Genomic DNA, 24067 nt, shown 5'->3' on the forward strand with positions numbered 1-24067 from the left:
TACCTTGTCTTCTGTGTTTGCATGGAGGGAAGTATGTTTCCAGAGATGATGCATGCTCTGCTGGTACTACGAGAGTTGCTGCTATGTCTTCTGTGTTTTCATAGAGGGAAGCTTGTTTGGGGAGATAATGCATGCAGTGCAAGTACTGCCAGCGTTTCTGTCTCACCTCCTGAGTTTCTATAAGGGAGAGATATGACTGTAGAAACGATGCATGCAGTGCTGGGAATGCAAAAACTGATGCCTTGTCTTCTGTGTTTGTACATGGGGAGGTGTATTTGCAGAGGTGATGCATTCAGTGATGGTACTACAAGAGTTGCTGCCTTGTATTCAGCGGTTGCATAGTTGCATAGGAGGAGATGTGTTTGCAGAGGGGATGCATTCAGTGATGGTACTGCAAGAGGTGCTGCCTCGTATTCATCGGTTGCATAGGAGGAGGTGTGTTTGCAGAGGTGATGCATTCAGTGATGGTACTGCAAGAGCTGCTGCCTCATGTTCAGCGGTTTCACAGGAGGAGATGTGTTTGCAGAGGTGATGCATTCAGTGATGGTACTGCAAGAGGTGCTGCCTCGTATTCATCGGTTGCATAGGAGGAGGTGTGTTTGCAGAGGTGATGCATTCAGTGATGGTACTGCAAGAGCTGCTGCCTCGTATTCAGCGGTTGCACAGGAGGAGATGTGTTTGCAGAAGTGATGGATTCAGTGATGGTACTGCAAGAGGTGCTGCCTCGTATTCAGCGGTTGCATAGGCGGAGGTGTGTTTGCAGAGGTGATGCATTCAGTGATGGTACTGGAAGAGCTGCTGCCTCGTATTCAGCGGTTGCACAGGAGGAGATGTGTTTGCAGAGGTGATGCATTCAGTGATGGTACTGCAAGAGGTGCTGCCTCGTATTCAGCGGTTGCATAGGAGGAGGTGTGTTTGCAGAGGTGATGCATTCAGTGATGGTACTGCAAGAGCTGCTGCCTCGTATTCAGCGGTTGCACAGGAGGAGATGTGTTTGCAGAGGTGATGCATTCAGTGATGGTACTGCAAGAGGTGCTGCCTCGTATTCAGCGGTTGCATAGAAGGAGGTGTGTTTGCAGAGGTGATGCATTCAGTGATGGTACTGCAAGGGGTGCTGCCTCGTATTCAGCGGTTTAATAGGAGGAGGTGTGTTTGCGGAGGTGACGCTTACAGTGCTGATACTGTGTTGCAGTTGCTACCTCATCTTCTGTGTTTGTGTATGAGGAGGTGTGCTTGCAGAGATGATGCATTAAGTGTTATTTCTGTGAAAGTTGCTACCTCGCCACCTGTTTTTCTATATATTGGCGAGGTATGACTGCAGTGATGATGCATGGTTGATGCCCTCAATTTATTTCTGTGAGTCTTCTTTGTAAAAAGGACAAGAGTGCCAATTGGTTGAAGAAGCTCTAAGGTTAGCATACTCCTCTTAGAAGGGAGTGAAAGATTCATGATAACTTTTTGTAACCTAAATAAAGAAAAGCCTTCTTATACACATCCGTGCTGGAAATAATTCATAACCTGTTTTCTGACTGAGGCAACGTCTTCTTTCTTCCACAGGGCAAAATGGTGGCCGATGTTGCGAAGCGGCTGGGCACGAAGCACGTGGTCTTCAGCGGGCTGGAAAATGTAAAGGCGCTCACTTGCGGGAAGCTAGAAGTGCTGCATTTTGACAGCAAGGGCGAGGTGGAGCAGTACTTTTGGGACACGGGGGTGCCCATGACAAGTGTCCGTGTCAGCTTCTACTTTGAAAATTTCCTCACTGCCACAAAGCCAGTGAAAGCACCAGAAGGAGACCATTACAACTTGGGTATGTCACACGCATGGTCCAGATTGTAGAGCTCATGTGGGCAGAACCTCTGTGATTCTGAGGCCCTTCCCACAATCTGTGTCCAAGAGAAGGTTGAGCAGTCAGTTTCACTTTACCAACTACTCTCAACTGTGGGTGCATGAACCCTGAAGTATCTACCTAACCAGTATGTATAACATGGTGTAGATTGTGAGTAGACCTATATTGGATGCCTTCGGCTGAGGTTGCCATCCTTTCAGATGAAGAATATGCCTGAGACAGACAAATGTACGGTAACATGAAATGGCTCCAGGCCCTTAATAGCAGCACTCTTATAAATCCGACAACCACAGTGTACTTTATCACATCCATTAGTACCTTTCTTATCTCACACTAGAAGAATAGATAGCTGCTTTGATCCTCTGGGTAGAACCTTAACTCACTGAGCTGTCTCATGACCAGTGCTCTGCAGAAGAAAGCAATCGGCCCAGCCCATGGGAAGGTCGGACAGTGTACAGAAGTCCAGTCTGGCTGTAACGGTATGAAAATCCTAGCTGCATATTAAAGGTTCTTAGCTGTGTTTGAGATGGGCTGACACTCATTGGGTAAGGATGAACAACGTGTTTATTTCATATATTTAGCATAGTGCCAGACAAGAAGAGTAATGGTGACCAGAGAGCAATAATTGTAAGGTATCTCAGGAGCAAAGCTATAAGGGAGGTAAGAAGAACTAGAGCTTCAGTGTTAGGGAGTGAACATGGGGGATTTTGATTCACAGTTATAATGGGGGACATTTGTTTATATACAGGGAGTGCAGAATTATTAGGCAAATGAGTATTTTGACCACATCATCCTCTTTATGCATGTTGTCTTACTCCAAGCTTTATAGGCTCGAAAGCCTACTACCAATTAAGCATATTAGGTGATGTGCATCTCTGTAATGAGAAGGGGTGTGGTCTAATGACATCAACACCCTATATCAGGTGTGCATAATTATTAGGCAACTTCCTTTCCTTTGGCAAAATGGGTCAAAAGAAGGACTTGACAGGCTCAGAAAAGTCAAAAATAGTGAGATATCTTGCAGAGGGATGCAGCACTCTTAAAATTGCAAAGCTTCTGAAGCGTGATCATCGAACAATCAAACGTTTCATTCAAAATAGTCAACAGGGTCGCAAGAAGCGTGTGGAAAAACCAAGGCGCAAAATAACTGCCCATGAACTGAGAAAAGTCAAGCGTGCAGCTGCCACGATGCCACTTGCCACCAGTTTGGCCATATTTCAGAGCTGCAACATCACTGGAGTGCCCAAAAGCACAAGGTGTGCAATACTCAGAGACATGGCCAAGGTAAGAAAGGCTGAAAGACGACCAACACTGAACAAGACACACAAGCTGAAACGTCAAGACTGGGCCAAGAAATATCTCAAGACTGATTTTTCTAAGGTTTTATGGACTGATGAAATGAGAGTGAGTCTTGATGGGCCAGATGGATGGGCCCGTGGCTGGATTGGTAAAGGGAAGAGAGCTCCAGTCCCACTCAGACGCCAGCAAGGTGGAGGTGGAGTACTGGTTTGGGCTGGTATCATCAAAGATGAGCTTGTGGGGTCTTTTCGGGTTGAGGATGGAGTCAAGCTCAACTCCCAGTCCTACTGCCAGTTCCTGGAAGACACCTTCTTCAAGCAGTGGTACAGGAAGAAGTCTGCATCCTTCAAGAAAAACATGATTTTCATGCAGGACAATGCTCCATCACACGCGTCCAAGTACTCCACAGCGTGGCTGGCAAGAAAGGGTATAAAAGAAGGAAATCTAATGACATGGCCTCCTTGTTCACCTGATCTGAACCCCATTGAGAACCTGTGGTCCATCATCAAATGTGAGATTTACAAGGAGGGAAAACAGTACACCTCTCTGAACAGTGTCTGGGAGGCTGTGGTTGCTGCTGCACGCAATGTTGATGGTGAACAGATCAAAACACTGACAGAATCCATGGATGGCAGGCTTTTGAGTGTCCTTGCAAAGAAAGGTGGCTATATTGGTCACTGATTTGTTTTTGTTTTGTTTTGAATGTCAGAAATGTATATTTGTGAATGTTGAGATGTTATATTGGTTTCACTGGTAATAATAAATAATTGAAATGGGTATATATTTTTTTTTGTTAAGTTGCCTAATAATTATGCACAGTAATAGTCACCTGCACACACAGATATCCCCCTAACATAGCTAAAACTAAAAACAAACTAAAAACTACTTCCAAAAATATTCAGCTTTGATATTAATGAGTTTTTTGGGTTCATTGAGAACATGGTTGTTGTTCAATAATAAAATTAATCCTCAAAAATACAACTTGCCTAATAATTCTGCACTCCCTGTAGGATTATTATAAACCCCTATATGTCCATTTGACCACTTCAGAGTAATGGAGCAGAAAAAAAAGCAAGCCAATGAAAGTTCTGAACATCAGGGGTATAATGCAATGGCCGAGTGGGTATGAACTCATGTGGTGGAATGTTCTAATTGCCTTGTAGCCTGTTGAAACTGGCTATTGCAGCCCTAAAGGTCCGCTCCCTGGTAACAAAAAATGCTGCAGCGGACTCTTAAGGGCCAGTAGAACCGGCTATGGTAGTGGAGAAGGGCTATCTTAAGACAGTAAAACTGTCTGTGGCAGTGGAGCAGGGCTATCTTGAGACAGTAAAACCAGCTATGGCAGTGGAGCAGGGCTACCATACGACATTGGTAAGGAATCGAAGAAAGTTCAAGAGACAGGCTTGTTCTATTCTATTCTTGAAGTCTTATGCAGCACACAGCTACCCGGAGGCCTCCCAGCACTGCCAAAGACACTGAAGGGATCAGAAATAGTTGCAGGAAATTAGATATCAAAAAGCCAGGTCTTCAAGACTTTAGGAAAAGCTAACCCATGCTCTAGAATGCACAGTTTCACCGGCAGAATGTTCCAGCTTGTATTTATCAATCTGTATTATACTGATGACCTTTTCTCCCAAAATTAAATTGCATCCTAAAAATCCTGTTCACCATGACAAATTGATTTGGAATATTGCTTTATTTTACTGGAGTTATTTCTAAGACTCTACCTTACAGTAGAGGACTGCCCATAGCAAAAGAAACACGTGTCACACATGCAGGATTGCAGAAGCATGTTTGGACGTTTTTAAAAAAAGAACACACATGAATTACTTTGAAGAGGGATTTAAGATGCATGAAAACAAAGGGGCAATTAGTTCAGAGGTGAATTCAATTCAATTCAATTCTCTTTATTAGGTCAAAATTTTGACCATTAGAGTACAACCAACCATACATCAATACATAAAATAAAAGAGAAAAACGAGAAAAAAATAATAAAAAAGCTCTTAATAAATACTAAAAACAGGAACAACCTTTGGTTTCTTCATAGTCTAAGAGGAATAAATACCAGGAAACCTCCTTGCCTACTTAAAAACCGATCGTCAGCACATTTCAGCAAGCTCCTGCTAGAGGATATTGGATTCCCATTCACAGCTATTTAAAATGAAATGTGCTTTTAACCATTAATACATGTGTAAATACATAGAAATAAGTGCTGTATACCATTAGCCTAAAAAGGAAAAACACATTTTGTAACCAAAACTGCTCTTATTAGAATAATTCAGATACTAACAGTCTAAAATGCAATGTACTATCATACGGTAAATAGATTTGTAAATAGATATGATATCTCAGCCGTAGGTCATAAAACTGTTTGGATCGTGACAATCTAAAGTGCAGTGTGCTATAATACAGTAAATAGATTAACAGATAAGTGCTTTATCTCAGCCATTGGCCATGAAAACTAAAAATAATAAAAACAAATGCTGTTGTTATCATAATATTGTCACTATGTTATAATAAAATTCGATGAGAAAATATCATCTCTAAAACCATTAAATAGAAACAGGAAAAAAGGGTATAAACCATCCAAAAATCATAACCATCTGTTGTTCCCCACTATCCCTGCTATAAAGCTCAACATTGGAAGTCAAACACTAAAAGTGGCCCTATAACGAATAGACCAAGTTGCTGTCAAAACATTTAGTGACCGTGCTTAAAACCAATGTAGACAAGTCATATTTACAAATTCTATAGGCATTAGCTCGTTCATATAAAGCTTTACACAATGGAATAATCCATTTCCCCCTAGGACTCTTATATAGGGGGCAAAAAAACAGGACATGTTCAATTGATTCCTCCAATGTATTAAATTTTGAGCATTATTTGCCTCGGAACTGTTCTGTAGTTCAGAGGTGAAAAATAGTGAAAAGATGGCACTCTCCATTTAGTACTATTAGGAGGGAGCAAGCCTCAGGTGCTGGGCAAGGTGATTCCTATAACCTTGGTAACATATGGAGAGAAGTTCTGTTTGCTAGTGCTTTCCGAAATGTTTGAAAACAAGAGCTGGCTACCATGGAACTATAAAATACACCTCCCGAGAAAGTCAGCAGGTACCACATGGAAGATCAAGTCCGATGGTTGCTTGTGTCCTCCTGGCCACCTGTAATTGGGGAATCCTAAAATGTGGACCTTTTAAGTACAGGGCCTCTTTGACTGTGTCACTTGTCGTTGTGACACCGATTGTTCTGCAGGTCTCACTTGTAAGTTGGTTCTTGAATACCTGCAGGTGAGGTGCAAAGAAAGAACCAGCCGTCTTTGCTATGTGCTGGTAGGGGGGACGCTTTCTGTCTGTACCTTCAAGAAGACAACTGAGGCCTTTTGGAATCACTTCATGAACTCAGATGATCCTCTGTCCATAACATCTGAAAGATTTCTGGTGGGTTTATAAGAAGATGCCATTCACGTGCATTTATAAGACCTATGGGGTGGAAGGAGGTCAGACAATACTAGTAAAACCAATAACAAAACTTGATGTCTCCCTCCAAACGGGAGGTGGGGGAATAGAGGGGGGTGAGGTTGTCTCCCTTCTCCTCCCCACTCACCTTGCTTACTTAGTCTCCGCTAACCCTTTACCTGTCTTCTCCTTTCTACATTAGTGCTGCCCATGGCGGACATTCCAATGGATGGGATATCCGTGGCTGACATCGGACCGGTCGTGGCGAGCATCTTCCAGTCCCCTGAAGGATACCTGGGCAAAGCCCTTGGACTGAGCTCTGAACGGCTGACAGTCCAGCAGTACGCAGAGATACTGTCCAAGCACATGGGAAAGACCGTGCTGGATTCCAAGGTGAGCAGCACACTGTGCACAAATAAAATGTGAGGAAAAAATAAGAGGATGTTTTATACCCATACGGTAAATGCAGATGGGTGCAAAACCAGCCCAGTGCAAAAGTCTTGTTGTCTGCATGTGAAATCCCCATGCTTTGCGTTTAGCTCACCAGCTACCTGCTGGTAGCGGCCGGGTAAATATTAGATCAAGCACCATTCTCTTTGAGCTCCTTACATGCAATGATGCTGAAACACGGATACGTACCAATTGTGCGCATATTAGCCCTACCACCCTGCTCTAAATGATCTCGTAAACGAGAAGTTTCACTCTAGTTCAACAGGATGGCATTGGTAGCTGCATCACTTCTAGTCTACCACCAGAATCTGTTATCTGACTACTCTGTTTACTTCAAGTAAGCGAATCCAGGCTGGATTCTCTTTCCTGAAATGAACAAAATGTTAAGAGCAGCCTGGCCTTAAACAGTTTGTTTTTTCAAAGCATTATGCATCATGGGCCAGCCAAAATATATAGACTTCTGTAGCTGTCCATTGGCAGGAATGTGATGTAGCTAGTCCTGTTTTTAATTTAATTTGAATGTTGGTGTATGTAACATTGATGTAGAGCAATTTAGAATCCATCGCTTTTAGCATTGTGAAAATCTGTTTCCTTCGTCTGAATGATGTAATGTGTGTATTGGTATTTCAATAGCAAACCAAGGTGCAGAGCAGAGTAATAGAGCACCATAGAGGACTGACAGAGGTACAAAGTCAAAATATAAGAAAAGGAATGATTGGTATAACTGGCATCCACACAGTGGCAAAGGGCAGTCTTAGATTGCAATTCCTTATTATTATCAAACATCAGCAAACCGAGAGTGGATAACTATCCTAGTGTGTTAAACATTTAAAGCATTCTGAAAAGTCTTCCGTCACAGATACAAGGTCCAAATGCTAAGTTCCAATAAGCTTGGAATAGGGAGAAAGGAAACCTGAAATACAATGATGCAGCAGGAACCAATCTCCAAGATCCATAAGTATGCCCTGTTGCATCACCACTCAATTGTTATAGTATCTCAGAGTTCACCACATTCTGTGTCCATTTTCTCTGCCTTCCAACTCAGATTAGAAAATCAAACAAGCATTTGCAATTCAATGGGTCTCACAGTTGCTTAAGTTAGAGCTATTGGTGTTGTAAATGCATAACTGGTCTTTTCTTGCCACATAAATTGGTCAACCCTGCCTCATAATTTGATATTTTCCTGCCACATAATTCCATTGGTCCTGAATATAACAAAAACACTCCCATTTACCTTCTTCCTCTGTCTGCTGCCAAAAATAAAAATGTTGCCATTTAGCATCCTAATTTAAATCTGCCATGCTAATTCCAGTAGAATACCACTTTCACCACCCCACTATCAGGGGTGCTGGCTGGCTAACACAATTCCCAAAACAAGACAGGCACGGAGGAGTAACGAGAGAAATATATAAGAAGGGTCACCCAAACATATCAAGAGTGTTTAAACAGTCATAGTGTAATACGGATGTTAAGTTGCCCTGAATCAGGGTCATAATTGCAATAAAGAGAAATTAATAAAACATATACAATTATCATATAAGCCCAATAAAAACCTTTATCAGAAACAACCGTTTGGCATTAGACTGTAATGCTCAGAACAGCCCCTAGAGGACACCACAATAAAAATAGCATTTGTAAGAAACATGGTCATGTTCACATATGGTTAGCCTCTAGAGGTCATAACCACATAATAAAAAACAAAACTGTAAGTATTGCAATGTAACCATTTATTTAATCCCTAGAGGGCGTGGTGTGTTACACATTTTCAGAAGTAGCAAACCTAATGCAAAGATATTACAAACAGGACCCTTAAAACACAAGGTACTCTCAGCTGTAAAACAAAAGTTCCAGTCATGAAAGAGATTAAAAAGACACTGCATGGAGGGAGTGGTTATTATTTTGGAGGCCCACTAACCTAGTGTTGGGGCCCAACAATTATCTAGACAGAAAGAGCAGGTTGCGGGGAACGTTTTGAAGATGGTCCCATTGTCCTAGGACCACCGCAGGCTGAGTTATGAGCAAACATGTTTTGTAAAAGAATGCCCTGCAAAGCATTATGGGACAACAAAGTGCAGCAAATATTGCAGTATGTTGACTAATGCTCAGACCAGCCCCTAGAGAACACCACAATAAAAATATAATTGGTAAGAAAGACGGTCATGTGAACATATAATTAGCCCCTAGAGGACATAACCTATGAAAATAAAATGGTACAAAGTAATATAGTGCTGCCATATATTTAACCTCTATAGATCGTAGTGTCTTACACATTTTCAGACCTACTAATACTAAGACCCTTAGAACACAAACTACTGTAGCTGTAAATAAAAAGTTCCCAGCATAAGAGTGCTTGTGAAGGGACAGAATGGTGGGGGAGATTATTATTTAGGGGTCCCCACTAACCTAGTGCGCCATGCTGATATTTTGGTGGTGGTTCCATTGTCCTAGGACCACTACAGGCTGAGTTAGGGCAAAAATGTTTTGAAAAAGAATGCTGCAAGGCATTATGGGTCGAGTTTTCCCAAGTGCAGTGAATATTGTAGCATCGACTCTCCCTCTGTGCCAGGAGAGCTACTTTCCGATTTCTGTGTTTTTTGTAAAGCATTTATCAATAACAAGTGTTTTTGGGAAAGCTATGGAGCGCGAAGTGGAGAGCCACAAGTAATGACTCTGATTAGGTAACTGTGAACAATGTGACCATCGCTCCAATACCGCTGATAGAGTTCACGCTCTTGTGCCTGTTCGCATGTGAGAGCCATGGCTGCCATGCAGCACGAAGGGGAGAGACAAAAGGAAAAAGATAGTTCACCCACGCTGAAGTATATGGGCAGTCGTGCAATAATCCATGTAACTGGGGCAGTCTGCAAGGCGTGACAGAAACAGCCTCAAGGCGGGACAAACGTGAAGCATTTACCAGTTACATCAAGGGATTTTTGAAAGGCAAGCCCACGGAGGAATGATAGTGATGGGCATGAGGTAGGCATGGTTAAAAGCCCACAATACTTACAACAGGTCAGATTGCTTGTGCGCTCAACCTCTAACTACCCCATGTCTCTTCAAATCTGGGTCACTGGTTTTTCAACTTGTACATCTCCTCATAGGAGACCATCTCAAACATGCTTGTTTCAGCCAAGTATCATAGGTTGGTATCATAGGTTTGGGCGCTGGAAGTGGTCTATAGTCCCCTGAATAAGGCATCTCAGTTTTCCGCCATGTACTGAATCTCCATATGCCATTCCCAGCATTCTCCGAGGACCTGAACTGTCAAATGTGAGAAAAAATGATCAATGATGACTCTGTAAAGACCTGACATTACTCCTTTGTAGGACCACAAGTGTTTATACATATTTTAGGATGGGTTTCTGGGCTACTTCTATAGGTGTCTGGACCAGCAGGCCATTGAAACAATGGGTTAGTTGTCAGGACCCCCAGAAATGGATATTTGTTTGCTTATACTCGGGTTAGAGTTCAGTGAACTGTTTAAAATGCCCATCTACAGCATGTGATCAGTGTTCTGGATACAACCCACTTTCCAACTGGTCCTGGGTACGAAACAGCTGTCAATCAGTATTTCCCCATTCAACCAAAATGGTGCCTTGTGCCTAACCTACATCAGACTCTCACCTTGTTATGTTCTCTGCGGCAGGCATAAAGCGAGGACTATAGAAAAAGGTTTTGGCTTTATCTGTCTCATCATGCCTTGATATACAGAGCAACAATTTGAAATAGAGAGTGAACAAAAACAGGACGCCTGAATTTACTTGCATGTGAGCGGCATGTGCTTGCCCTGTGACGACCCACATGATTCCACATGCACCAGGTGTAAGCCTCCCAATTCTGTTGAGGCATGACGCCTGAGACTTTCAATCTAAGAATACACCCTCCCCAAACAAAAGCCTTCATTCTCCTTTCCACAGAACTCCTAAGGTCCAGTAGGGTGCAACTGGTACCATCACAACACAGAGTTGAACCTGGGCGCAAAGTTAATGTTAACTATTTGCACTCTTTCCCAGAGTGACCTCAGCTACACTGGGCAATAAGCAACCATTCTCTTCACTAATCACCTACACAGTGTTCCTTGAGTGCTGCTTGAGCTACAGAGCTAATAAACTGTCTGCTATTTCTCTCTGCTCATGTTTTTCTTTGCTGAGTATAAATAAGAGTTGAGATCGTACTTCACCATTATAAGTCATCTCAATTCAGAGTATTAGAGGAGCGGATTATATTGAAATGTTAGATTAACACTATCCCTGTATAATCGATTCTGTGATTTCCAGCCACCTTTTTGGCTAGGACTGCACCTCTCATTGTATATCCGTTCACACATGGTTTCCTGGTTACATAAAAAAGCTAGGACAATGTTACAGATCCTTCATTATCCTCCTGGTATGTAGTCCGGTAAAATTGCAATCTAGCCTTGTCAGTAGACATTCCACAGCAGTGGGCATTCGTTAATCCTGCTCCTGAGGAGGCCTCTATTACTCAATTGAGTTTAGAGGCAGAAATGAGGAAGTAATCAGTACAGGAGCAGAACCAGTGTATGCACAAGGTTACAGTGTGAGCTCTGTCATAGGGTGGAGCTGTCTCCGAGGATCAACCATGGAGTTGTCAGTCATTAAATATTTCTGTCTTTGCTGTGCCTTTTATTGGGTCTACAGGATTTGTAGAGTCTGGTTTCTGGTTCCAATCACTGACCATCACAACCATACTGTTGCCCACCTCAAGTAGACGTTTGGATACTGCAGCTAGACATTGTCCCTTCTCCCCAACAGTAGAGGTCATGCACTAAGCTGACCACCAGTGTTCTGCCCTGCATCTTTAACTTATTGAACACAAAACCTCCATCCCTGTCCTTCCAGGTCTTGAAGATGAGCTACAGGAAATTATTCTTCGATCAATATAGCCACTCCTTCCTTCCTGTTGGTCACTTGTGTAGAATCTGCTTGGTGTGCCCCATGACTGTTTCTCACATAATTTACTCTCTCCAGCCAGTCACATTTCAACTTGTCACTTTAGCTTATGGGAAAGGTGAGTCTCTTGGAGTAGAGCTATGTCAGGGCACCCAAAACCAATGCTGGTATGAACTTCTTTTCCTTTTTAGGTCTCGCCTGCTGACAGCGCATGTGCTTTCCCAGCAAGGGGTATTGTTTACTATAAAGGCCTTGGAACCTGCCCATTGCTAACCAATCGTTAGCATCATTGCCGCTCTTTGTTGCCTCCTAATTTCCCAGTGCCTGCCAGGCATCACTTCCTTTCCTTCCTGTGGAGTGTTTGTCCGCTGCTCGCGCTGTGATCGAGGTACCATTTCTTCTTCCTCTCCACCCCCCTTGTCCATGGTGCTTCTTCCCTCCTACACCTGCCTCTTCTCCATGTTGCTTCTTCCCCTACCATTCCCCCACCCCAATGTCTGAGATAGTCATTATAGAGTTCCTCAATTTTCATCTCTGGAATATCTTTGGTTTAAACTTCTGACAGTCTGTTCTGCTCACCTGTTCTCATAACAAGGTGGTTGTTACTCAATATAATTCACTATCATGATTGAGTACTAAGCTACTCCTGTTTGGAAAAGGCTTTTAACATTCGTATCCACAACAATGCCACCACCTGCTCCTTCTCCTTTATCCCTAACCTGTACGAAATATGTTACTCCCTCGCCCACTAGTCCCTCCTGGTCTTAAAACACATTTATTTGTAAACAAACCAGTTTAAACTGACGCGTTGTAAGCATTGTATACACTAACTAGCCTCTGCATCGGATGAACGGCATCAGATGTTTACAGAGATTGTAGGTCGACACAATTGGTAACATATTATAATTCAATTTAAAAAGCACAATACTTGAATCACTATAGGACAATTAATTGGAAACTCAAGCAGCTTTCCATACCACACAACGTCACTCCACACAACACAGTGCCTCTCGACTCAATGCTACACAATACGACTCCACTCCACCCCACATAGTGCCACTCCACTCCATGTCACACAATGCCACTCCACTCAATGCTCCACAAAATGCCACTCCATGCTACACAGTGCCATTCATGCCACACAAAGCCACGCCAATCCGCGCCACACAATGCCACTCCACTCCAATCCATGCCATGCAATGCCACTCGAATCCAGGCCACACAATGCCACTTCAGTTAATGCCACTCTACTCAATGCCATGCCACTCCACAGAGTGCCACTCCACTGCAATCAGTGCTACTCCTCTCCATGCCACAAATGCCTCTCTAAACCACACCACACAATGCCACTACACACCACTCCACATCACACAATGTGCCATTCCACTCCATTCAGTGCCACTCCACTTCATGCCACACAGTGCCACTCTACTCAGTGAAACTCCACTCTAATCAACTCCATATTCACAATGTTATGCCACTCAATGCCGCACACACACACAATACAAGTCCATGCCACTCAATGACACTTCACTCTACTTAACTCAGTACCACTCCACTTAACTACAGTTATGTCTATATTGCACTTACTAGCCCTAACAGGACATTGAAGTGTTTTGTGGCATTCCACTCCACTTAATGTCACTGCAATCCACTTCACACCACACAATGTCACTCCACTTTATGCCACTCCTCTCCACTCAGTGTCACTCTACTCAGTACCACTTCACTCCACAAAGTGCCTCTCCGCTTCACTCTACACAATGCCATTCCACACCATGCCACACAGTGTCTCTCTACTCCACTTCTCACAATACCACTCAACTTCACACCACACAATGTCACTCCACTACACTCCACACATCACAATGCCACTCCACTCCACACCACACAGTATCAGTCCGCACCACACCTCACAATGCAACTCCCCTCCATGCCACAAAATGCCACTCCCCTCCACACCACACAGTGCCACACAATGCCACTCCACTGCATGCCACACAGTTTCACTTCACTCCACTCAGTGTCACTCCATGCCACACAATGCCATCCCAATTCAAGCCACACAAATGCATTCTACTCCATGCTACGCAACTCAGTGCCACTCCACACCAACAAAGCCAATAGCTTTGACATAGGTGAGACTTATAGGCTTTGATGATGCTTGTTACAAAGTCTGCTATGCCACTAATATTCCCTGAATGAGTGGAAATAGTTTTTAAATTGCTGAAGACATTATCTATGTCCAGCAAAGCTGTATAGCACAATAGTGGGAACAGAGAATTAACAAAAACAGGATCTAGACACATCCAAAAACGGGTCAATATGGTCAGGCGACTAAGAAAACTTTAGACTGGCTATTTAAGGGAAAGCCAGGACAGCAAAGTCACCTGTTATGCATTTTAACATGAAACATGAGAGAATGTTAAATCAACACCGCATTTTTGGTGAGACAGCCTTACAGTACCATAAATTGGAAACATTTAACTTGTCTGAACCATCCTAAGGAGTAGATGTATATCACATCACCAAAAGCTGACTGACATTATCATACATGCATACATCCCAATCAGACTCAACAGTAATTAACTTCTATCAGTCAACTCAAGTATGTAGGATATGCGCAAATCCCCACCCTTCCCCCAAAAGACACAACATAATAAGCTAAAACAGTCAAAAAGAGCAAATCATGTCAACATTTAGGGGGTCATTCTAACATTGGCAGGCGGCGGAGGCCGCCCGCCAATGTTCCCCCGGTAGGTAGGGGGTGTCAGAATCCCCATGGCTGCGGAGCACGCTCCACAGCCATGGAGGATTCACCTGAGCAGCGGAAAGTCGGCGGGAGACCGCCGACTTTCCGTTTCTGACCGCGGCTGAACCGCCGCGGTCAGAATGCTCGAGGGAGCACCGCCAGCCTGTTGGCGGTGCTCCCGTGGTCGGTGACCCTGGCGGTCACCGGCCGCCAGGGTCAGAATGACCCACTATGTGTTCTTCTCCTGTCAGCCGTCCCATGGGACCAGCCATCCCCACTTAGTGTGGGCCACTGGTGCAAGATCTGTTAAGAGAAAAAGTCCTTAAGAGGGGATCTTATGTGTCTCTGGGCTCGTCTTGTCTTCCATTTCTGTTCCTGTTCCCAGTAGATTGACGGCAGATGACAGCATCCAGTCGCTCTCTTTTCTCCAGGTGCGGGTCCTTCATGTGGCTGGTCTCGGTGGTCAGTAGGGTGTGGTGTTTTTCTGGATGTATAGTGTCCATCATGGATGAACTGAGTGAGTCCAGTATCTTTTCCAGAGAATCAGGGTCTCGTATTCTTTGATCTTTGCATCAGTTATCAGTGTAGTGGCCAATCAAATAAGCCAAAGAGGATATCTCGCTTTCACAGCTGTGACGTGAGGAGTTAAAATTTCTTCCGCTTTAGATAGGTTGCAGGTGAGAAGTTGTGTGAGGTAAGTACCACGTGGTCTTCAGTTGAAATGTGACCTTGTTTTGTAGCCACCACAATCACTTGACGTGCTGTCTCAGAATGCAGGCAATTATTTGGCTTGGTCCCTGGATCTGACACCAGGCGCTCTCCGGAACTTGAGGGGCGGATCGAAGATCAGTCCTGTTAACTGGGTAAAAATGGATGGAAAAAATATCATTTTTTAAAGCTCCCCTAAACTCCTGGGAAGCAGACATTACCACTTCAGTTTCTTTTGTCCACCTCAGTCAGTTTGTTGTGCATGCCACAATGTTCCCCATCAGATGATTCTGCCAGTTTCGGTTCCACCTATGCCATTCTCTTCTCAACCTCCAGCAAGTGAGTATTGAACGTGGCTAAACCACATTTAACAGAAATCATTTCACAGTGCTTTTCTTAATCGAGCCGATGCAAGCTTTATGGATGTCGGATAGTGTATAATTATTTCCACTGTGGCCTCTGGCATCGTGGGGGATGACGGGCCTTTAGTCTACTTCAACTGAGTAACCCACACGTCCTCAGTCTCATCGCTCACAGAGGTATGCTCCATGCTAATTCTGATAATTATGGGGAGGTGGTGTCTGCAGCTCCTAGAAGCAGCAGGGTGAAGTACTAGTGTTCCTCAAGCCACGTCCACATCTGCTGTCACTTTTATATGCCAGGTATTATTGCCATAGAGGTATCAGCATGGAGCACAGAGGAGAGGCGTGTGCTGGTCTGGCCTCCCCTTCAGTCACTGAGAACTATCGTGTTGTTGATGGGAACAGTGACCCACATGGCACCCGCACCTCTTCACTCATCTGCGACTGTTGTCCGGCTCCGACAAATACCCACTGATCACCTATGCCGCAGCTCAACGTGTTCACTGCTGGATCACTAGGAAGGCCTCTCCTTGTATGTGGGTCTAGCCTCAGGCTGCATCCAACCTTGCAGCAGCCTCTTCTGGTGCTGAGGAGGAGCAGACCTCCAACCTCACCCACTTTCAGCCCTCCTTTCTAGGTGCCTCTCCGTCTTGGGATGGCAGAGGGAGCCTGATGCAACAGAGGCATCCCTCTGGCAACTGCTTGATGGATTTTCTCTTTGCTGTGCACAGGAGGGCCATTGGCTGGACACTTCCCTCTGTCACACCGGGTGTGCTGCTGCCGTTTCTGCACGTCCACATCTTATTCAACTCCTTAGACCTTAGGATGTGTGCAGTGGGTCCTTCGCTGGTACAGCTCAGCCAGGGACAGGTGGGATATGCACTTGGGTGTTTTCTGGTCCCAATCAGTGCCCCATGTCATTCCAAATCCAGAAAGTGTTGGATGGGCGGGTTCACCTGAGCCGCAGCATGAGGCTGCCATCTATAGGGCGTCACATAGTCTTGCCAGTCTGCAATCCCAGCGTATACTTTCACAGTCAGTGAGCTTCTAAAAGGTGTTTGGCAATTGTACTTTTAACAAATTATGCACTAGATGCCATACACCCATGAGCCAATGGCTGTTTTGAAACCAAGGGCAAGATGTATCAAAAAAGCCTTTTGCGATTCGGTAATAGCGATTTTTAAGAAATCGCTATTTCTGATTCGCAAAATGCTATGTATCATATTTGCGATTCTTAAATTTTTTTCTTAAAAATCGCAAATGCTATTACCGAATCGCAAATTGCGATACCGGCCCCATTCGCACCTATGGGCCTGTAGGCCCATATTTGCAATTTTTTTGCATTTCCCAATTTGCGAATTCCTACCTGGAATTTTCAAATTTGGGAAATCCAAACCCAAGGGGGCTGGGGGCCTAAGGACCCCAAGAAATATTTTTAAGGACATGTAAGGCGCACATATGCCAAAGGGGCATGTGTGCGTTACATGTCAATTTTAAAAATGCATTTTTAATGCATTTTTCAAATTTGCACATGGTTACCACCAAGTTCAACTTGGTGGTAATAGCGATTCCTTAACGCCAAATTCGCATTAAGGATTTGGGGCCAGATGTAGCAAACGTTTGCGACTCGCAAACGGGCAGAATCGCAATTTGCGACAGTGCAAAATCGGAAATGGGATGCAAAAAGCCCATTTCCGACTCGCAAAAAGCGATGGGACCCGTTTGCGAGTCGCATCTGTTGCGACCCCATTGTGCGACCCGCAAATTGCGAGTCGCAATTTGCGAGTCGCAACCCATATGCAATTGCAACTCGCAAATTGCGACTAGTCGCAAAAAGCCCAGTTTGCATGTCCCATTTACCACTAACTCAGAGCAGGTGGTAACCATTACCAAAGTATAAAAGGGGACCCAGAAGGCATCTGGGTTACTCAAGATGGCGGAGATATACCTGATAGCAGTGAGGAGGAGAGTCTACGCAGCCCAGCAGAGGAGGAGGAGGGGCCACAGACAGGAGAAGATATATAGAACCAGGCAGACTCTTTTTCAGCAAACTGAAGAGGAGATCTATGACAAATACCGCCTTAGCAGCGCAGCCATTCTAGAATTAATAGATTTACTGAAACCACAGCTAGAACACAAGACTCTGTGTGGCTGCGCCATCCCTACGCATGTGCAAGTACTATGCGCACTGCACCTCTTGGCCTCAGGGAGCTATCAGGGGGTCATTGCCGTGGCAGGTGGGGTATCCCAAAGTGCAGTGTCAAGGTTCCTCAGGGCATTCCTAGATGCCTTAGTCACGCACAGGTCTCACTTCATATACTTACCAAGGAATGAGGCAGAAATTAACAGCACCAAGCTGGACTTTTACCGCATTGCCCACTTTCCCCATGTCATTGGATGTGTAGATGGGACACACATTCAAATATGCCCCCCTGCTAATCTGGAACACATTTTCCGCAACAGAAAGTGTACCCACTCACTCAACATACAGGTTGTTTGTGATGCCCATTACGTCATCACGGACATCGTAGCTAAGTTTCCAGGCAGTACCCATGACTCATACATTTTTAGGCATAGTGGGATACATCAACGCCTGGAACGTGGGGAATTTGGAGACGGATACCTCCTAGGTAGAGCCACAGACACTTGCAGACATACACACAGGTCACTGTGCACGACTATCTGGACTTCCTAACAGTGTACTTTTGTGCCCAACAGGTGACAGTGCATATGCTCTAAGGCCATGGATCATTACTCCGTTTTTAACACCAAGAAATGAATCTGAGAGGCAATACAACAGTGCGCACCAGGAACCTGATCGAGCGCACCTTCGGACTCCTGAAGGCAAGATTCAGATGCCTTCACCGCAGTGGAGGCGCCCTCCAATACACCCCCCTTACCGCATTCAAAATTGTGGTTGCATGCGCCATCCTCCACAACATAGCCACCCGACGTGGGCTACCTCTCACCCCTGCAGACCCAGATCCTGATGATGAAGAGCAAGAACAACCACATCGCCATCATGGGGATAGGAGTCTAGCTAATCAAGGCAGACTGAGACGGGACCACATTGCAACGCAATATTTTGGACGGTACGTGTAAACTCCCACCATACTCACCCATTAACCAAACACTCCTTTTGTTAAGTGGAAGTAAAATAACTGTTTTAATAATGTAATGAATGAACTATATACAAGATGAAATTGTCCATGGGCAGGGAAATGCCAACCAGTCATGTGGCACATTAACGGCATGTGCCACATTTATTTCTCCTGGCTGTTCTCTAAGATCTCCTGCCCCTCCTGCCAGCCTGGCTGGTCCCTGCTGCGTCCATGGTGCTCTGCCTACCACTCCTTAGCACCCTACTGTCAGTGGCAGATACACTGCTCACTGTGGAGCCCTCTTCACTGTCTTGGGGTGTTTCCCCGGTGGCCCTCGACATCTCCCGTGTCTCCATTAGTTCTATTATGTGTGTGAGACGTCCCAGGCCCCTGGCAACATCCCCAGCAAAATGGCCCATCTCTATTTGCAGGCCAACTGTCCTCCTCGACAGGCCTGTTGTGTTGATGGCTAGCCTGCCGATCGATGTGGCCATCCTGTCCAGTCTTAGCATTATCTGGCGATCTCTGCGCCGCCCAGCCTCTGCCTGGCCCAGCAGTCCGCCCGCCAGTTCCCTGATGGCAAAGGCAATGTCCCCAGTGTTCTGGCACATCAGGTCCATGCGTCTGTTGAGGTGCTGCATGCTTGCATGGTTGTGTCTTACAAAGCGGTGCAGCACCCCACTAATCCTGCCCAATATTCTGTTCTGCAGGCGCTGACCCCGCAGCAGATGTGCCTCACTGCTGGTTGGAGGAAGTATCCAGGATCCAGATGCTCTTGCCCTGCGATGCCTGCGCAGTGGTGGCTGCCCTGTGCTCCCACCTGTATCCTCCCTGGCTGTTGCTGGGGCAGCTCCTGGCGTTGTTGTTGCAGCAGGCGTTACCACTGCAGGAATGCTGCTGACTGTGCAGGTGGGGGTGCTGGAGGGTCCTGGGGTGTCCTCCTGGGCCTGGGTGCTTGGGGTGTTGGGGGTGTCTTGCTGGAGACCTGTGGGACATGGGGAACACACTGTCAGTGTCTAGTATCTATTGCACAATTCCTAATAAACATTTGCCTATGAACTGCCTATTTGACTACATTTCCCATAATGCATCATTCTGGCTTTTTCTACCCTGAAATGGAGCTAATTTGGTTGTGCATGCACCTGTGTACATGGTGGGTGGGGTATGACATTGATAGGGGTACAGGCTTATCACATGGTACTCACCGGTTGATGTGCTGGGATCTGAGGTGTCCAGGTCCCCAAATCCACACACTGCTTCCGGCTCAAATGTTTCCTCAATCCTTTCTTCAAGGGGTGTGGGTGGTGGCACAGATGATGGTCCCCCTCCAGTGCCTCTCATCTCCCGGAGCCTTTCTGCCACCCTCTCCTTGGTCCGGGAGCGGAGGTCATACCACCTCTTCCTTATGTCCTCAATTGTCCTGTGGCTCACACCCAGGGAATGAATTTTTTCTTGCATTTCCTGCCAGATTTTCTTTTTGGTGGCCTCAGGAACAGTGAGGGCTGCTCTCCCAAATAGGTCATCATGGTGCTGACAACATTCCTCGGTCAGCACCTCAAGCTCCCTCTCAGAAAATTTGATTTTCCTTTTTCGTGGGGTTCCCTCCATGGCTGCTGCTGCTTGTTCAGTGTGAAGACTGGCAGTTATAAAAGGGTGTGGTCCAGCCTCCTTCCAGGTGTATTAGTAAACTTCCTGGCTGTGATGTCATCATCATGTGCCAGGAAGTGTTTCCAGAGTGTTCTGGTGTGCTTTCTGGAGTGTTCTGCTGCACCTGCAAGCAATTTTGAAGGTACTCGCAATTTGCGACACCCACTCGCTAATTGCGAGTTCGTTTTTTGCACACTCGCAAACAGCGACCTCGCAATCTGCGGACTCGCACACAGCGTTGCGAGTCCGGCTGCGAGTCGCTAAATCGGACCGGTTTATTTCCTGGCATACCAAATTGCGACTCGCATTTTGCGAGTCGCAATTTGTTTTTTTTTGCTACATCTGGCCCCTACTTGTTACATGTGGTTTAGACAACGCAAATAAGGAATCCTTTTTTGCGATTCCTTATTTAGAGAATCGCAATTTGCGATTCTCTAAACGGGCTCGCAAATATAAGGAATTGCTATTTTAGCAATTCCTTAAATTTGCGTTGCGAATGTCTTTCATAAATCCTGAAAGGCATTTTTGCATTCGCAAACGGCCATTCGCACCGTTTGCGAATGCAAAAATGGATGATACATCTGGCCACAAATCCTTGCTTGTTCTAAACACTCCCTTGTATCATCAGGTCAAGTGAAATCTTTCTGGTCACACTGATTCTGAGTTCCTCTGCTGTGTGAGACTGAGGCACTCAGTCCTTTGGGGGTTGGTGCTGCTGGCCGATTGCACTTAGAGGTCAAGCACGGCACTCTGCATGGGCCTGAGCCATGGAAGGTGCCTTAATCCACTCTACTGACACTGAGGGCAGCAGGGAGTAAAGCCTCACTACTCCTGCGGACACGATGCTGCAGGTGAAGGATGCTCTCCTTGACTTGACAGGTAGATTATTTTTCGCCTCTGTTGTTACCTTTACCTGGGTGAAGCCTCCATTGGCCTTATTTGGCCAACTGAGTGAATTGTGAGCTTGCACCTGTGTAGCTTTAAGACTTACTTCTTCAGCGCATAGTTTAGCTTATCAAGAATGATTCATTGATCTACCTACATCATCAAAACATCTTTCCTCACCATCTTTCTCCTGTCTCATCGGTCCATTCATCACATGTCCATGAGCTGGTCTTTTACACTGAAAACCAACACAGAACCCTCTCCCTGTCTGGCTGTTGGATCACCCATAGGTCTGATTTGTTCCTAACTATAAGAGATCTACCTCAACATCACCCAAGGAACACTTGTTCTTCCAATCCCTTGTACTCACATCTTCCCTTCTCTCTGCCTTACTTATTTAGATGAATATCTTTTGGTTGCTGTCGATGCTATATCAGCTTCTAAAATCCTGATTTCAGAGGTCGCCTTTCATGCACAGATGTTCAGATGGAGATTCTACTAGAAATGATGCCTTGCTGCAGTGCTGGGGCACCCACCGGAGGGTCAACACCCGCCACCTCTGCGTCCGGAAAAAGAATAACATGCTTAAGGATGTTGACAGGCATGCAGAGCGGCACACCACCACCACATTTGAAAAAATAACTATAAAACTTCAGATGGGGTGTGGTTGTAACATCCACCATTTAAAAAAAGTTAAAAAAAAAAACAAAGTCAACCAAAGAAAAGGAGGAAAGCTGCAACATGGAGGAGCCAACCAAGGCTTTGTTTCCTTGTTGCAGCCCCCAGCATGATTGCACATCCGGCGACCACTTACTCTGTCCCGATAGGACTCTCTTACTAAAACCCCCAAAAGAGTTCCGGCCACTATCAAACTTCCATTAGCCGGGGACCTTTAACTGACCCCCACAGGGCATGCCCTACGTACTGGGCTGTCAATCTGAGGTGGGGAAGTGATGGAAATATCTGTGATACCCAAAAGAGACCATGTCATTATAAATACATAGCATTGAATGGTGAACATGCCAAATGTCCACACTTGTGGAGAAAACAAAGGCCACAGGTTAAAAAACCTAAAGTGCATCTTTGTAGACATTATCCAGGTAGGACAGAAGAATGAAAACAGAACAAAACAAGCCAGAGGATTCTAGCACCAGTGAAAGTCATACTGTGGACATAGAGGTGTCCTCATTATTAGTTCATGTGCTTGTCTAATTTCAGGATTAGTGGGTGGTAATCAAGGAGCCATTTGGGTCTTTGGAAGTAAAGCTGCCAGTGGCGGCTCATCTACCTCCATCCCCGCCCCCAGCCAGCAGCAACCGCTGCAAAGCCTTTAACAAGGAAAGGATAATAAACTGTATTTCTTATCCTTTCCTTGTAAAAGGGGCAGGACATGTGGGATGATGAGCACTGAAGGGAGTGCACTGTGCACTCCCCTCACTGCGCATTTATGTTTGGCCAGCCATCTCGGGCCAGCCAAACACACATGCGCAGTGTGCTCTCTCCAGCCCGGCACTGTGTTGCCAGGCTGTAGAAAGCAGGCACAGGCTCCAAGTCTGTCTGGGAGCACCCTGGCTGGGCCCTCCCAGGCAATCCTAACTCTGCTCTGAGCAGTGTCAGGACTGGCGGCAGGGCAGGCTGGGAGGCTGTGTCTGCCTGGCCTGATGCGGAGACGACGGACGATCGGTGGTAAGTTTTTTTGTTTTTTTTTTGTTTTAATGTTATTAATATAACCCCCTGCGCACTGAGCCGTCCCCCCCCCCCCCCCGCCGTAACCCCTGCAAGGCGCGACTGAAAGCAGCTGTTAACAAATCTATCTTTCCTAAATTTCCATGTCAACATAAACACAGTGTAAAAAAAAAAACAATTGCGCCTGATAAAACTGCAGTGGCTAACTCAGTGCCAATGAAAAAATCTGGTTCAAAATACATTGAAGTTTTACTTATGGATGTACTTGGTATTTGTATAGCATAAATCTAGCTGAAAGGCAGCAAAGCACTGTAAAGGGTCAGCGGATAAGACACAATCCACAAGTGGTTGGAGGGATAGATGGGTTCTGAGAGTGGAAGTTGACATCGACTAGTTGGAAGGGTAGGCGCCCAGCTCATGACTCCTGGTACACAAGTGGCTTGTTTACAGGGACAACAGTCAGGTGCTCTAATTCAGAGTACCAAGGTTTGCAGGGAAACAGATTACAGTCAGCAGCAAAGGGTTTTGTTTAATATAGGGTGCCTGCATCTCAGTTTCTATAGGTTGTCACTGAGGTACCCTCTAGTATGGGGGTATACCTACCATGAGCAAAGACAATGCTGGTTTAAGATAAGTGCTAAGCTTTATCCACTGGAACACTATTTGATTTAGCAACAATTATCCCTAGAGAGGATGAAATAAGAGGTCAGTGTGTAGGTTCATTAACACACACACAACCCCTTCCCCCCCCCCCGGGTTAAGGTATAAGCTTTAGCTAGAAAAGCACAGAGCAGTTACATTTTCATAGTAATGTTCACCAGTAATGGTTATGATTATGTGAAAATTCAGCAGTTAGGGATTAGCTGTACTGAAAGACTAGTTGCATGTTAATTGTAAATTACACAGGCCTCATGCGACCAGACTTTAATTTTATGATAGTCAGTGTACTAATAGGTCGCACTGCAAA

The 24067-nt window shown here is 45.3% G+C and overlaps 1 protein-coding gene across 1 annotated transcript in view; it reads left to right on the plus strand.

Moving 5' to 3' along the window:
• Positions 1-24067, plus strand: part of LOC138282893 (nmrA-like family domain-containing protein 1) — an 88021-nt gene that overhangs the window by 57497 nt on the left and 6457 nt on the right. Inside the window, exons 3-4 of the mRNA XM_069220900.1 lie at positions 1558-1807; positions 6802-6992. Of these exons, the coding sequence (XP_069077001.1) occupies positions 1558-1807; positions 6802-6992 (441 nt within the window). The remainder of the gene's footprint in view (positions 1-1557; positions 1808-6801; positions 6993-24067) is intronic.

This window comes from Pleurodeles waltl, chromosome 2_2, assembly GCF_031143425.1.
Source record: "Pleurodeles waltl isolate 20211129_DDA chromosome 2_2, aPleWal1.hap1.20221129, whole genome shotgun sequence".
Lineage (NCBI taxonomy): Eukaryota > Metazoa > Chordata > Amphibia > Caudata > Salamandridae > Pleurodeles > Pleurodeles waltl.